At 38.7% G+C, this 14,021-nt stretch overlaps 1 protein-coding gene across 1 annotated transcript in view; it reads left to right on the top strand.

Annotated features, from left to right (window-relative positions):
• ARHGEF3 (Rho guanine nucleotide exchange factor 3) overlaps positions 1-14,021 on the top strand; it is a 208,846-nt gene that overhangs the window by 90,191 nt on the left and 104,634 nt on the right. The window contains exon 3 of the mRNA XM_033926553.1: positions 9,231-9,305. Within this exon, the coding sequence (XP_033782444.1) occupies positions 9,231-9,305 (75 nt within the window). The remainder of the gene's footprint in view (positions 1-9,230; positions 9,306-14,021) is intronic.

The raw sequence follows: 14,021 nt of genomic DNA, 5'->3' as shown, positions 1-14,021 counted from the left end.
TGGAGGGCTTATGGGAACTTGTAAAATGTACTTCTTAAGTAATTCACAGCAGGAGGAGAGGCATCTGTGAAGAGCCTCTTTCTCAGGTTCCAAGTAAAAGCTGTAGGGAGTCAATTTTCATAAAGTTTAGGAACATAACTTTAGAAGTTAGGAACCTAAATCTACCCCTTCAGATCTAAATGTAGAAGTCTTGTTTTACTATGCTTCTAAAGGGAGGTGCTCAAAAAAGCAGGTGGCTACAGGGTCAAAATTAGGATGAGGGACAAGTTAGATACATGGTGTGCAAGTTTCCAGGCACAAAACTGTGCGTGTTTCTGAAAATGCACATGCAACCAGGCTGATGAGCCAATTAGCACCAGTAATGGGTTGTTAACAATCATTTATTGGTGTCAATTGACAATTTGGTTTTACACGCACATCTTGCAACTTGAAAAGGGCATTACCATGGGAAGGGAGGTCACTAAAGATGTGGGCGGTATAGACGGTGTCCAACACATTGCACTGTTTATAGAATAGCGCTCTGTGCGTCCTTTTTCAGGGGGCAATTCTGTAATGTAGGCACCCACATTTACATATAGTCTGCTCTCGTTATTTATATGTTCCCGATGTGCGATTGCGTGTATTTACAGTTGCGTCCATTGCAACCAATATTTCCCAGTCATGCCACTGTGTTCACAGATTCGCGGTATAAATAGAGGATTTCTGCACAGGTCCGAGACCTGTTGGGCCGCCGCGTGAGCGGACTGCTGGGCACGATGGACCTCAGGTCTGACCCAGCAGAGGCATTGCTTATGTTCTTATGGGAGAGGAGGAGATAGTGGATGCTGCGGATGGACCATTTGGCCTTTATCTGCCATCATGTTTCTAGGTTTCTAAAACCATAAAGCTCTATGACATCACAATGCAGGTGCAAAGAGCCTTAGCCTATAGGAAGAGGAGATGCAAATGTTAAGAGCCTTAGCCAATGTGCTTCCAGAGAGCATAATAGGGCAGAGTACGGTACTGGGGTTCAAGAAAGGATTGGACAATTTCCTGCTGGAAAAGGGGATAGAGGGGTATAGATAGAGGATCACTGCACAGGTCCTGGACCTGTTGGGCCACTGCGTGTGCGGGCTGCTGGGCACGATGGACCTCTGGTCTGACCCAGCGGAGGCGCTGCTTATGTTCTTAGGACTTGCCCTTCCAAAAACAGCTTTCTTTGCTTTCATTTCATGGTCTGGCATTTGCTTCCAGATATGGCCCCCAAACATCCTGAAAGTGAAATATAAGCATCTATAGGCACTCCAAATGCTGTTCCATTCAAGAAACTAGCCCTGTTTTCCCTAAGGAGCTCAGAATGGGTTACAGGTTAAACAATCATAAAATACAACTAACAGGTTACAATATGACAGTTAACAGTACAATTTTATGATACAAGCTGTGTCCTAATTCTATACATACTAGGCGTCTAATACCAACACACATAAAATAGAGTTCAGAGGTTAAAATTTGCTATAGTTATCCTCAATAGTATAAGTTTTTCAATACAAGTTTTTATCCTAACTAGACGCACATTAGAGATCTAATACCAATATATATAATGCACAGTTACAGGTTAAATTTGCCATAATTACAGTGGAAGATGTTTCAATACCAGTTTTTTTCTTACGTGATGCATACTGGGATCTAGTAATGTACTAATATACACTTTTTTGTAATCCATTGGTCATGGGCAGGGGAGTTAGGTGAAGAGCTATGTGTTTATTGCTTTCCTAAAGCTGAGGAATCCTTCCTGGAGATGTATGTTGTTTGCCGTCAGACCATTGAATAGGGCATCGCAGTAGTCCATGCGGTAAAGGACTAAAGCATAGAGTAGTTGTTCACTTTCCACTGTGTTGAGGCATAAGGTGTACTGCTGTAATCTAACCTCTGGTTTGTTGTTTGTGATTTCATGGTTCACAAACATTTTTGGGAGCTGTACTACTACAAATAACAAGAACAGACTGTAATCCATATTAGTACTTACACTCATAAAGGATATACTGAATACTTACTCATGAAAGTACCATCAGAGTGGCTAGATACTATTCTGTAACAGCATGTGTAATTTATATAACTCATAAATAGAAGGGGTTGAATGTATGGGCAGGGCTGCCAGTTATGCATGCAACTTATAGAATACTGTAAGTTATGCTTGTCTCTGCCACATTTAGGTGCCCAGGATTAGCCAAGTCTATGGTTAGTGCAACTGTGGTGTGTAAATTGTTAGGAACACTGATACTGGCTTATATTAGCATTCTATAATGGAACTTGGGTGCCCAGGTTCCATTGTAGAATGGACTCCAACCATGCTCCACAGAGCATTAAATAGAGACACCCAGTAAGAGCCAAGGCACTATGTCTTCTAAGCTGAGTGGGAGTCCTCCAACTCCATTGCTGCACGTGGGGGCTGTTGCTTCCAATTTATGTTTCCAATCATTAGGGATAGGCAAGTGCCCTGGAGAACAGTGATCGTGAAACATCACCCCTCTAAGCTGAGCGGGAGTCCTCCAACTGCATTGTTGCCGGTAGATGAGGGTGAGTGGGTGCTGTCTCAATATTGTATTTTCAATTGCTAGAGACAGGCAGGTTCCTTGGAGTCCTGCAGAACACGCCTGTCCCTTATTTTTAACATGATTTAGGTGTGAGAATCGGTGCCCTTTTGTTTATTTATTGGGACTTATTAACTGCCTTTTCATGAAGAGATTCACCCAAAGCGGTTTACAATGCATTGAATAGTACTCTTACGTATTTTCCCTATCTGTCCTGGCAGGCTCATAATCTAACTATGGTACCTGGGGCAAAGAGAGTTAAATAACTTGCCCAGAGTCACAGGGAGCAGGCTGAAATTGAACTCAGAACCTCAGGGTGCTGAGGCAGCAACTTTAACCACTAGGCCACTCCTCTGCTCCTTTTGAAATTATCATTTATAATTTTCATCTTTATACTACATATAATTGTCCCCCAAATATTAGTATTCTTGATCCATAAGAATCTCGTAATAGGAATGGTCCTTAACATGGCCAAAGGGAGCAGAAACATTTTTCTTTCCAGTGGCGTGAGCCTGGACTATGTAGATTTAACATAAATAAGTTAAAAAGGAAAAAAAAAGTTAATCCAGTCCTTTGCTGGACTAGCTAAACCTGAATCTGGCAGAGCTGGGTTTCCTGAGATAGCCAATGCCCATTCCCTCAATCAACACATTCCATTGTTTAGGACATTGTCTTTTAAGACTTTGCAGCTGCACTGCCCTTGACTCTCTGCCCATTGGCTTTGACAGCCCTGTTTTGCATTAGCTGCATATGTTACAGAACTTCCCTAACATGTAAAAAAAAAGAGTATGTGATTTCATATGATGTGGCTATTGTCTGTATAGAGTTGCTATTGTTTTATTTTCATAAATAAATCACTTAGGGGGCAACTCGATAGAGGCCACCCAAATTTGGGTGCCAAAATGTAGAGCATTAGTTCAAATAACAGCGTTTAGGTGCCCACATTCCATTATAGCAGAGAGGGAATGCTTCCGTTATCAGCTGTGGGCTGCGTGCAGGACCCGCGGCTGTAGCTTTGAGAACAGAAATATGGCAGGGAGGAGGGAGCCAGCCAGAGGAGGTAACACCCGCAGGAGGGAGGCATGTGAGAAGGAGGACGAGGGGCACATTGGGAAGAAGAGGGGTGCGTTGAGACACGGAAGGGAGGAAGAGGGGCGCATTGGGACAGGAAGGGTGAAGCAGAACCCCAGTTCGTAAGTACAAGTCTGATATAAGTTGGGCGTTGTTAAACCAGGAACTGCCTGTGTATTCAGGAAATAGATTTGCATCTAAATCTGTATCATATTAGATTTATTAACATGTTATAACATGTATTAATTTAAGTTAAGCAAATATTGATGAACTAGACCCTATTAAGATACTGAGACTTATTTATTTAAGGGATCTTATTAATAATTAGCACATGTTATCTTCAGCAGAGCCCATAGCATTTAAATGGATCCTGTGGCAGATCGCATGCACTACTAATCTTTAGTAAAAGACCCCCTTAGTGTGTTAAATTCAGGAATGCAGGTTAATATATATTAAAGCATGTTAATGTTTATTAAAACTGATTAGTACATATTAAGTCCAACGATAAGTTTATGCCTGCAATATACTTGCTCAAAAGGATGTAATGAGCTTGTTATCAAGTATGTTACAATTGTGCAAAAAGATTCATCTGAAAACCCACAGAAAGGTAGAGAGTTAATCTGAGTGGCCAATCTGGGGCTTCTGATACTTCTGGCAGAGATAACTGCAGTTCTGATACTTCCTGTTATGAGCTTGAGCTAAGCAGGGTGGGAGTTCCTAGGGTAAGCAAGAGGAAGCCATATGCTCCTGGTGTGCTATGGTGTTTAATGTTACATTGAGATTTACGAAGTGCTGGTTTTTACACAGCTGAGTGGAGTATAGTTGTAAAGTGCCTCATGGTGTGCTGCTGTTTTTTTGTGCATCCTCAGGTAAGTCAACGAATATGAAAAATGAAATAGGACATATGATCTCTTTAAATGAAATGGATCCTGTTGTCTTTGTTTGGCAAGGCCTTCAGCACTAGAAAATACTACATTGATAAAAGGTTTTCACGATCAGGGAGAAAGGTAACCAATATTAGGAACGTGCACTGGCAAAACTATTTTGACTTATTTTGGGAAATAATTTTTGGGCTGTTCTTTCAATTCATTTTACAGATGCAGGTTAACCAACAAAATTTAACATTTGTGAAACTTTTTTCATGTGTGCCAATATATGGCTATGTATTAATTTGTAGGATAATTTAAATCTGTTACATTCTCTAAATAAAAGGTGTGCTATTGCACTGAATGTGTCCTACCAAATGCATATTCCTAGCCAATATGATTAAGAGGAATATTTACAGAGGCCAGTAAAGATGCAGAAGTATAATATTTTGGGGGGTGGGGTCTCAAGAAAAAGGGTTGTCCTTTAAGTCATGCATAAGAATTAATTAAGCTATGCTTTTTAATCATTTATTCTTAAAATGATCTTTGATGTCTCCTCCTAAGGTGAAATTCCCTTAAAGAACATTTTTGTTGGTAGAAGAGAGAAACCTATTCTTTTCAGCTTGCTTTGTATTTGATCCAGTTTTCAAGCACTATTTTTCCTAGTTATGCATTCTGTGATACCTATACTTTTATTTTAAAATGGTTGTAAAATAGATACAAGAGAAACCAAAGAAACACTGTGGAGAGACGATGTTCCTGTAATGGACTTTATTCAAAATGCAAAAGGTTTTTTCATTTGGTCACTGAAGCGCGTTTTATGCAGAGCTTCTATGCAATTCCACTTATCCTCCAGCCTAGGACTAGCAGGGATCCCTGAGGAAGACACGTTTGTCGAAACACGGACCGTGTTGGATCCAGTGCTCCCAGCGGACTAGGTTCTCAAGGTGTGTATGTGGATTGCTATACATTTATGCATTTTGAACAAAGTCCATTTCAGGAACATTGTCTCTCCACAGTGTTTCTTTGGTTTCTCTTAGATTTTTTTCTCTGTGGATTCTCCCGGTCAATTTTTTTTGTTTTGTAAAATAGATATACCACACCAATTTTTTTTTTCAGTTTGAAGGCTATAATCTTTGTTGAGTATTGACTGTGAGCTAATTTTAACTTTTACCTTTTTTTTATTGCATTTTCAATTATAAAGCTGAAACAAGAATTTTTTTAAAAAAAAGTATTTCACACACGTACCATATTAGGCAACATAAATCTGAAGTATCTTCCTCCTATTCCACAATAAGGGAGGAAGAGAGACCAAGAAAGGAACAGAAACAAAAAAAAACCAAACAAAACAAAAAACAATATTAAAAGAGAAATTATAAATCTGTATTATAGGGCACCACTAGTTATTAAAAGTTTTATCTGTATTTGTGCTTCTCTAATGCTTGAAATTAACAGCTTCTGATAAGTACATTTGGTGAATTTACTGCAGTTTAATAATGCTATTATATCTTGAGTTTGTGGATACCTGTAAGGACCCAAGGCATGTTTCTCAGAAAATCACCAATTGAGTACTTTCAGGAAAGGACTTTTAAGCATGAAAATTATCTTCTGCAGCACCAGTGCCTTTATGTAAAAATTATTCATGTGTAAAACCTGCAAACTTTTTCCATCATGTAAATGATTTTTTTTTTTTTTTTACATGAAACAGTTGTTCAGCTATTAATAACCCAGATAACAAGTGCAGTGTCTTTTTCAAAATCAGACTTGCAGACGAGTTACAACAGTACCTCCCTCCCCATAAAAAATGTAGAACTCTGGCAGAGTTTTCAATGGCGTGCAGTCCCCTCCAGTGCTGCGTTTGTATAAATAAGGAAGCTTGATTTAACAGTGTAGCGATAGACTGCTGGTTTATATATCTTTTGGTTAAAAGTTTGAGGTTTTGAACTTTTGTGGTTTGAATTAAAGTTTAGTGGTACTTTTTAGAAAGGATGTACAAATCAGAATTGCAATGTTCAGGTCCGCCAGTATATTAGAACAGGATCTGCTAACTTAAAATCAGTTCTAAATTACAGGCGGTATGAATGTTTACTGTATATACTCGAATATAAGACAATCTGAATAGATGTCGAAGTACCCTTTCCCCCCCAAAAAAAAGGAAGGAAAAAGGTTGACTTGACTATAAGTTGTCTCCTGTCCCGGCAAACTATAAATTACATGCTTCATGTGACTCACTTAGGCAAGAAGTCTTTCGCCTGCCATTCACATGGCATACGTGGGCTTGCCTAAACATGAGCACGCCAATGCCAGTGTTATGCTAGGATTCTATAACCGAATCTTGGCAACAAGATGCCATTATAGAAGTGGCACTAAGGCCATAATTCAGTAAATGGCACTCAGGGGGAACTTCTAGGCGCCTAAGTTAATTAACAAATGCCGTTTAAAATAGCAAAAAAATGCACCGTTAAAGCACCTACTGGCGCCTAAATAATACGCATTGGAATCGCGCCTACATTGGCATTTTAGACTGCCTAACACCACCCTGGGCATGGCTAACGCCAAAAGTGACATTAAGCAGCCTAAATCACCTACATAGGTGTGATTCACACAAAGATGGGTGCCAAAAATGTAGGCCCGGAAAACCCTGGCCTACATTTCCAGCACCTATCTTTCATGGAGGCGCGATTTTCTACAGGAGCCACCGCCTTGTCACCTAATTTAGGAGTCCTTATATATTTTTTTTTTAATCTTTATTGACTTTTAATCAAAAACAGTGTCATACAAATGAAAGAACAATAGGTATTACATATATTACACTAATACCCGTACAGGTAACATAGATATTATTCAATAATTTAAGTTTCTTACATATAATAATAGCAGAATATATCCTAATATATAATACAAATGAAGAATAAAGTTACCCAAGTGTCGCTATCAATATTTATTCCCTACCTTCCAACCCCCCCCCCCCCCCCACCCCGGATGTGTAAAGATAAATGAACCAAAGGAAAGATATGATAAATATACATTATTATATTTTTACAAATTTAGTCAATGGGCTCCAAACTTTATTAAAAACCTCACTAAATCCCTTACATTCTGCATTAATTCGTTCATATCTATAAGTCCTTTTATTAAGGCGTGCTAACCGATTTAGCGCACGCTAATGCTAAGGCATCCATTATATTCTATGGGCACCTTAGCATTTAGCTAAAATGGTTAGCGGTTAGGACAACCAGAAACTCCAATCTTTTTGCCTACCCAAGGATCATTGATTGCAAATACAGGTCCTTTATGGACAGAACTTTGAAGTCTCAAGCTAGCAAACAGCAGACCTGGCTGGGCAACTACATCAACAGAGCTAGGCTGACCTACATCTCATTTCGGAAAGAAATTAAGACAGCACTATTCAACAGATTTATCTCCTAACCAGTTACCAGATCTAAATGATTAACTCCATGCTGATAACTTGAGAAATACGTGTACTGTACTAACTGTATTGTATCGTATTGTATTTTACTAATTGTAATCTGTAATTCACTGACTGTACTGTATCATCCTCGCCATTTGTATTCTGTAATTCGCTGACTGTCCAGCTCTCTTCACTGTGAACTGCCTAGAAGTCGTAAGATTATGGTGGTATAGAAGAAATAAAGTTATTATTATTATTATTATTAATAAAAGGGCCCCTTAATTTTTTAAAATCGGATTAATCGGTGCTGATAATTTGAAAGCAAATTAAAAAACAATTTAAAAAATGAATTTGCTGGTAGATGCCTACCGCTTTGAGGTAGACTTCTACACTGAAGCATGGTTAGGGCCTAAATGGAGTGGGGCTAAGGATTTTAATGCCTCCCGGTACCATTCTATAAATGGTGCATAGCAGTTGATTGACAACCATGCTGACAGGCGCCTAAAATTTGGATTCCGTTTATAGAATCGGGGCCTTACAGTAAGAGGTGACACTATAACCTTGATAAAATATGGCAGAAAGGAATAACCTAGCAATTCCTTCCTTGCTATATGTCATTCATTCGTCAGAAGATGATACAAAAAGCGGTGGTGAAGGGAAAAATGATAAAGGAAGAAATGAGGACAATTTTCAAACTGTCTACATTGGGACATGCATGGCCTGAATTTTCAAAGCAAAATTATGTCTAGTTTTGTCTTGAAACTTGTAAGTATTTGCACCTCTCATCGCTTCCTTAAACAGCTTTGTGTGACTGCTGTTGACCAAGCCATGCTTTCTGAAGATCACTAGTTCAATATGACCTTGGTATTATCTGTGGGGATTGTGATTGGCAGTTAAACTAATTATATCTATAAAACCCTATTATAATACTACTACAGTTTATAGGAAAAATGCTTGTCTTTTTTTCTAATTAATTATTTTTTAATACATTTCATATTGTGTTTGATCTACTCATTTTCATCTGATCTTGCTTCTGAATTATGAATTCTACCTATATTTTGCGTTCGCCATTTTAGCGTGTGCTAAACGCTAACATGCCCATTATAAGTCTGTGGACGCGTTAGCATTTAGTGCGTGCTAAATCTACGCGCATGCTAAAACGCCTTTGTAAAAGGGGGCCTATATCTAAGTATTTGGGGGCAATTACCTGAATAAACAGAAAAGAAATAGAATACAAATGTGAATATGGCACTTGTATAAATTCCTGTTTGGTTTTTTGTAATCAGTATTTTGATTTCTTGCTTATTGTAGAAAAAGAGGAAGAAGAGTTCTCAGGATCATGATAACGATGATGCAATCAGTGTCTGTAGTCTGGATACAAGTGACGTAAGTGACTTTTTTTTCACTTGTGCTTATTGTTGGTAGAGCTGCTCAGATAGTTCCAGTTATGGGGTATTTTAAGTTTTATAATCTTCTTTTTTTTTTTCTATTTTAATTAGAATTCTTTGTAATTTATTATTTTCTTTGGATTTTACCTATTGATTTATGGAGTTTTCTTTTTTTTTTAGTATTATGTAAACCAATATGATGATGTAATTGTTCCTGAAGTGACATTGCATAGAATCGTCTGCCTTGACCTCTTTGAAAACCTGCGGAATATAAATGATAATTAACATTTTCTCTGCGTACAGTATGCTTTGTGGGTTTTTTTTTTTAATTTTATTGTTGGTAGATCATTTTGACTTGGTCATTTTAAAAGTAGCTCGCAAGCCCAAAAAGTGTGGGCACCCCTGCTGTAGAGCCATTTCTTGAATGACTAGATGAGCTATATTTATCTTTTTTTTTAGTTGTTTAAATTCATGCAGAAATAAATGGTTAGATTGAACCTAATGACTTCATAAACGCCTTTCCCTTTTTTTTTAACCTCTATACCATTTGAAAGAGGGCAAATACTTCTTAAATTTAGTAAAAATATTCTGGCACAAGTGTCAAACCTTAAAAAAGGAAGTCATATTGAGCATTGGAAAATAATAATAATAATTAACTAATAAAAATAGTACACATTTAGGGCTCCTTTTATCAAGTTTTATTAAGTGTTTTTAGGGTGTGCTTAGCGCATGGAGGAATTGCCAGGTGCGCTAGATGCTAACGCCAGCAGAGCTTTCCCACATAGCGCAGGGGTTTGCGCGCACTAAAAATGCTAGCTTAGTAAAAGAGGGGGTTAATTTTCACCAACACCAAATTTCCCCATCCCACCCCACCCGGCTACTTTTTCATGCCACCCGGCTGGAAAAAAATTCTGGGGAGAACACTGAGGTGCATTAGAAACAGAGAAATTAAATTAATTCTTTGTTTTAGTCTTACTGAGAAGGATGTACCATAAAGAATATTTAAGGGTTATAAAGAGAAACTGAAACAAATCTCTGTGAATCTGGAAGATATAATAATGCAGTTCAACAAGTTAAAGGGCAGAAAATCACCTGGACCAGATGGTATACACCCCAGGATACTGGAAAAAAATACCTCAAAAATGAAATTGCAAATCTACTAGTGGTCATCTGCAACCTGTCTTTAAATTCATCCACGGTACCTGAAGTTTGGAAGGTGGCCAACATAGTGCCAATTTAAAAAAAAAAAATTCCAGGGATGATCTAGGAAACTACAGACTGGTAAGCCTGATGTCAATGCTGAGTAAAATTGTAGAAACTATAACAAAATTAAAGAACACAGACAAGTATGGTTTAATGGGACAGACTCAACATGGGTTCAGCCAAGGGACCTCTTGCCTCACAATTTGCTACATTTTTTTTTAAAGGTGTGAGTAACATGTGGGTAAAGGTGAGCCAGTTGACTTAGTATATTTTTCAGAAAGCTTTTGACAAAGTCCCCACGAAATGCCTGAAAAAATTAAAAAGCCAGTGTTCAGTTATGGGTTAGGAGCTGGTTAAAAGATAGAAGATAGAGAGTAGAGCTAAATAGTCAGTTCTTTAAATAGAAGAAGATAATTTTCTAGTGGGTTGTTTTTTTTTTTACATATTTATAAATGATCCAGAAATAAGAGCAATGTTTGAGGTGAACAAATTTGCAGGTGACACTAAATCATTCAAGGTTGTTAAATCACATGTACAGTATTCTCCCCAAATTCATGGGGGTTACGTTCCTGTAGCCTCCATAAATTTTGAAAAACTACGAATACTATAAATTCGCCTCTACTTCACCTGCATCATTCCCTTCTCTGGGGTCCCGCCCTCTTCTGAGGTTGCTTCCTGTTTCCAGGGGACAGCTGTTGTGTCAGAGGGGACGGGCACCGGAGAAGGAGTGCTGATGCTGAACTGGGCAAAATTGGTGGGCCTATGGACCCTGTTGACCTACCCCTTTCCACTGTGTTATATCAGACTCGCATGCTCAGCGCTACCTCAAGTTCAGGGTGGTGGGCGATAAGGTCAACTGGGGGCAAATGCAAGACAGAGCATGCAAGAAAGAAACTCCTCCACTGTGTAACTGACACCGCTGGGACAGTCCGTGAGGGAAAGGAGAGGAGTTGTACTCAAGCGACTGTTTGCTAGAAGGGAAGGGTGAGGAGGAGCTTGCTCACTGCAGAGTGCACACCGGCTGAGGGAAAAACCCGTGAATTATTGAGTCCGCGAATTTGCGGGGGTATACTGTATACTGTGAGAAATTGCAGAACCTTGGGAAGCTGGAATGATAGATGAAATTTAATGTGGACAAGTTCAAAGTGATTGACATTGAGAAGAATAATCCAGAATATAGGCACATGATGTCAGGTACCATATTAGGAGTCACCAGCAAGGAAAAGGATTTAGGTTTCATTGTGGACATTACTTTGAAATCTTCTGCTCAGAGTGTGCAGTAGCCATAAAAAGCAAACAGAATGTTAGGGATTATTAGGAAAGGAGTAGAAAATAAAACAGAGAATATTATAATGCCTCCATATTATTCCATTAGTATTGTGTGCAATTCAGGTCATTGCCTCTCAAAAAAATACAGTAGAACTGGAAAAAGGTTAGAGAAAGGCAATTAGAATGGCAACAACTCTCATATGAGGAGCAACTAAAGATAATAGAGCTGTTCAGTTTGGAGAATAGATGATTTAAAGGAGCTATTATAGAGATCTTTAATATCCTGAATACCATTTGAAAAAGTACAAAGACTAGGGGACACTCCATGAAGTAATATTTTCTCCTATTTGTTTTAAATGTACTACTCTGTTTTTTCACTCAACATATAGTTAATTTCTAGCACTCATTGCTGGAGCAAGTGGTAAAAGCAGCTAATATAGTTGGGGGTTTAAAAAAGGTTTGGACAAATTCCTGGAGGAAAAGTCCAAAACTATGTTTAAAGTAGACATGAGGAAGCCCACTGTTTATCGCTGATGTTAAGTAGCATGGAATCTTGCTACTTTTGGGACCCTACCGGATACTTGTGAACTGGCCATTGTTGGAAATGGGATACTGGTCTACATGGATCCTTGATCTGACCCAGTAGAACACTCTTGGTCTTATGGCTTCTTTTGTTATTATGTGTTTCCTCTCCCATGTCAGCACTGACTGTTCTGCAGAATTTGATATGCTGTACAACATGGTTGAAAATTCATGTGCCTTGAGTTTGAACAGGTTTATTAGACTATATTTTGAAGGTTTTCCATAACAAATGGGCTGATATTTGATAGACAGACCATTTTATACGAGGTTTTTAATCTTCCTCCCATATTTTGCCCCCTTGCTTTTAAAACAGAAGTAACTTAGTGTTATGTAGAATAAAATAAGTTTTGGCTTTGGTGTCAGTGGCTTGAACCATTTTAAGGTGTGCAGTTTTGCAAAATTTGATGATACTGTGAGTGTAAGATGAACGTTTGACCTTCCAAACCAGTATAGGTTAAGGCTATGCCAGAGTTAAGAGAGAGAAGGATTTTGCACCAGTTCTTCTAAGAATTGCTGAACATTTTGTTTTTGCTTTGGAGAGAGAATCTTATTCTTAACTGATGGCAGTTCTTACTTGTTGCATATAATCCTTTACTGCCTTAAATATTGCATGGTTTTAGATAGCCATTTTCATATTTCAAATGAAATTAGATTACAGTTATCCAGAGGAAGCTTAGTGATCTACAACTGAATTACTATATTTTTTAATCTGACATATTTGTGTGATGTTCTCAATAAATGAAACCAGCAATAGGATGTTGACATTTAGTTTCAATTATTGCTGGTTTGTAGGAGGAGACTTGCCTTGTGTCTGTCTTCCACATGGCAAAATAAGGCTCATTGGATACCAGAAATTATTTAACTGCTGACTTGACCCACATCTCTGTAAACAGCGACTGTTTTGTACATTGTGTACAGTTAATAGAGCAAGATATTAATCAGGTTTTCTATGGAGAATGTGTCCCTCAGTAGAATATTTTTGGGACAAACTATCTCCCTCTTTTACTAAAGCTGGCAGTATGGGCTGGAATGGTAAATGCCCCAGTGCCCTTAGGAATTGAATGTTGGGTGTTGGAGCATTTGTCGCGCAACACTCGGCTGTGCGGTTTAAAAGAGGGCCTATGAAATCTCATTATTTATGAGAGATAACTACTGTATTTTTCGCTCCATAAGACGCACCTGACCATAAGACGCACCCTAGATTTAGAGGAGGAAAACAAGAAAAAAAAACATTCTGAACCAAATTCTCCCTACCAGGTTCTGCACCCAACCCCACACTCCTTGCCAAGCTCTGCACCCTGCCCCCCTCACTGCCAGACTCTGTACCCTGTCCCCCCTCTGGTGGTCTAGTGGTAGGCAGGGACAGGGCAGGCAAGGACAGGGTAGGCAGGCCTAGTGGCTGGCAGGTAGGCAGGCAGGGCCCCCTGAATAACAATTCCCAAGGGTCTCTTGGGCTGGCAATCTATTTAACTTGGCAGGAAACACGCTTTGTCCATATTACAATAAAGGTGAAAGGAAAGCAGCATAATATCATATTTTGCAAGCGCAATAATTCTCTTGACAGCACCCTGCCACCATATCCTGAAAAAGGCAAAATAATCTGATCTGTCCCTTATCTAGTTTTGGCAGTTTTATTGCAGCGTTTCCAGTACTTATTCCA

The sequence above is a fragment of the Geotrypetes seraphini genome, chromosome 17 (genome assembly GCF_902459505.1).
Source record: "Geotrypetes seraphini chromosome 17, aGeoSer1.1, whole genome shotgun sequence".
Classification (NCBI taxonomy): domain Eukaryota; kingdom Metazoa; phylum Chordata; class Amphibia; order Gymnophiona; family Dermophiidae; genus Geotrypetes; species Geotrypetes seraphini.
Note: the sequence above shows the minus strand (reverse complement) of the source record. Positions and strands in the feature narration are given on the sequence as shown.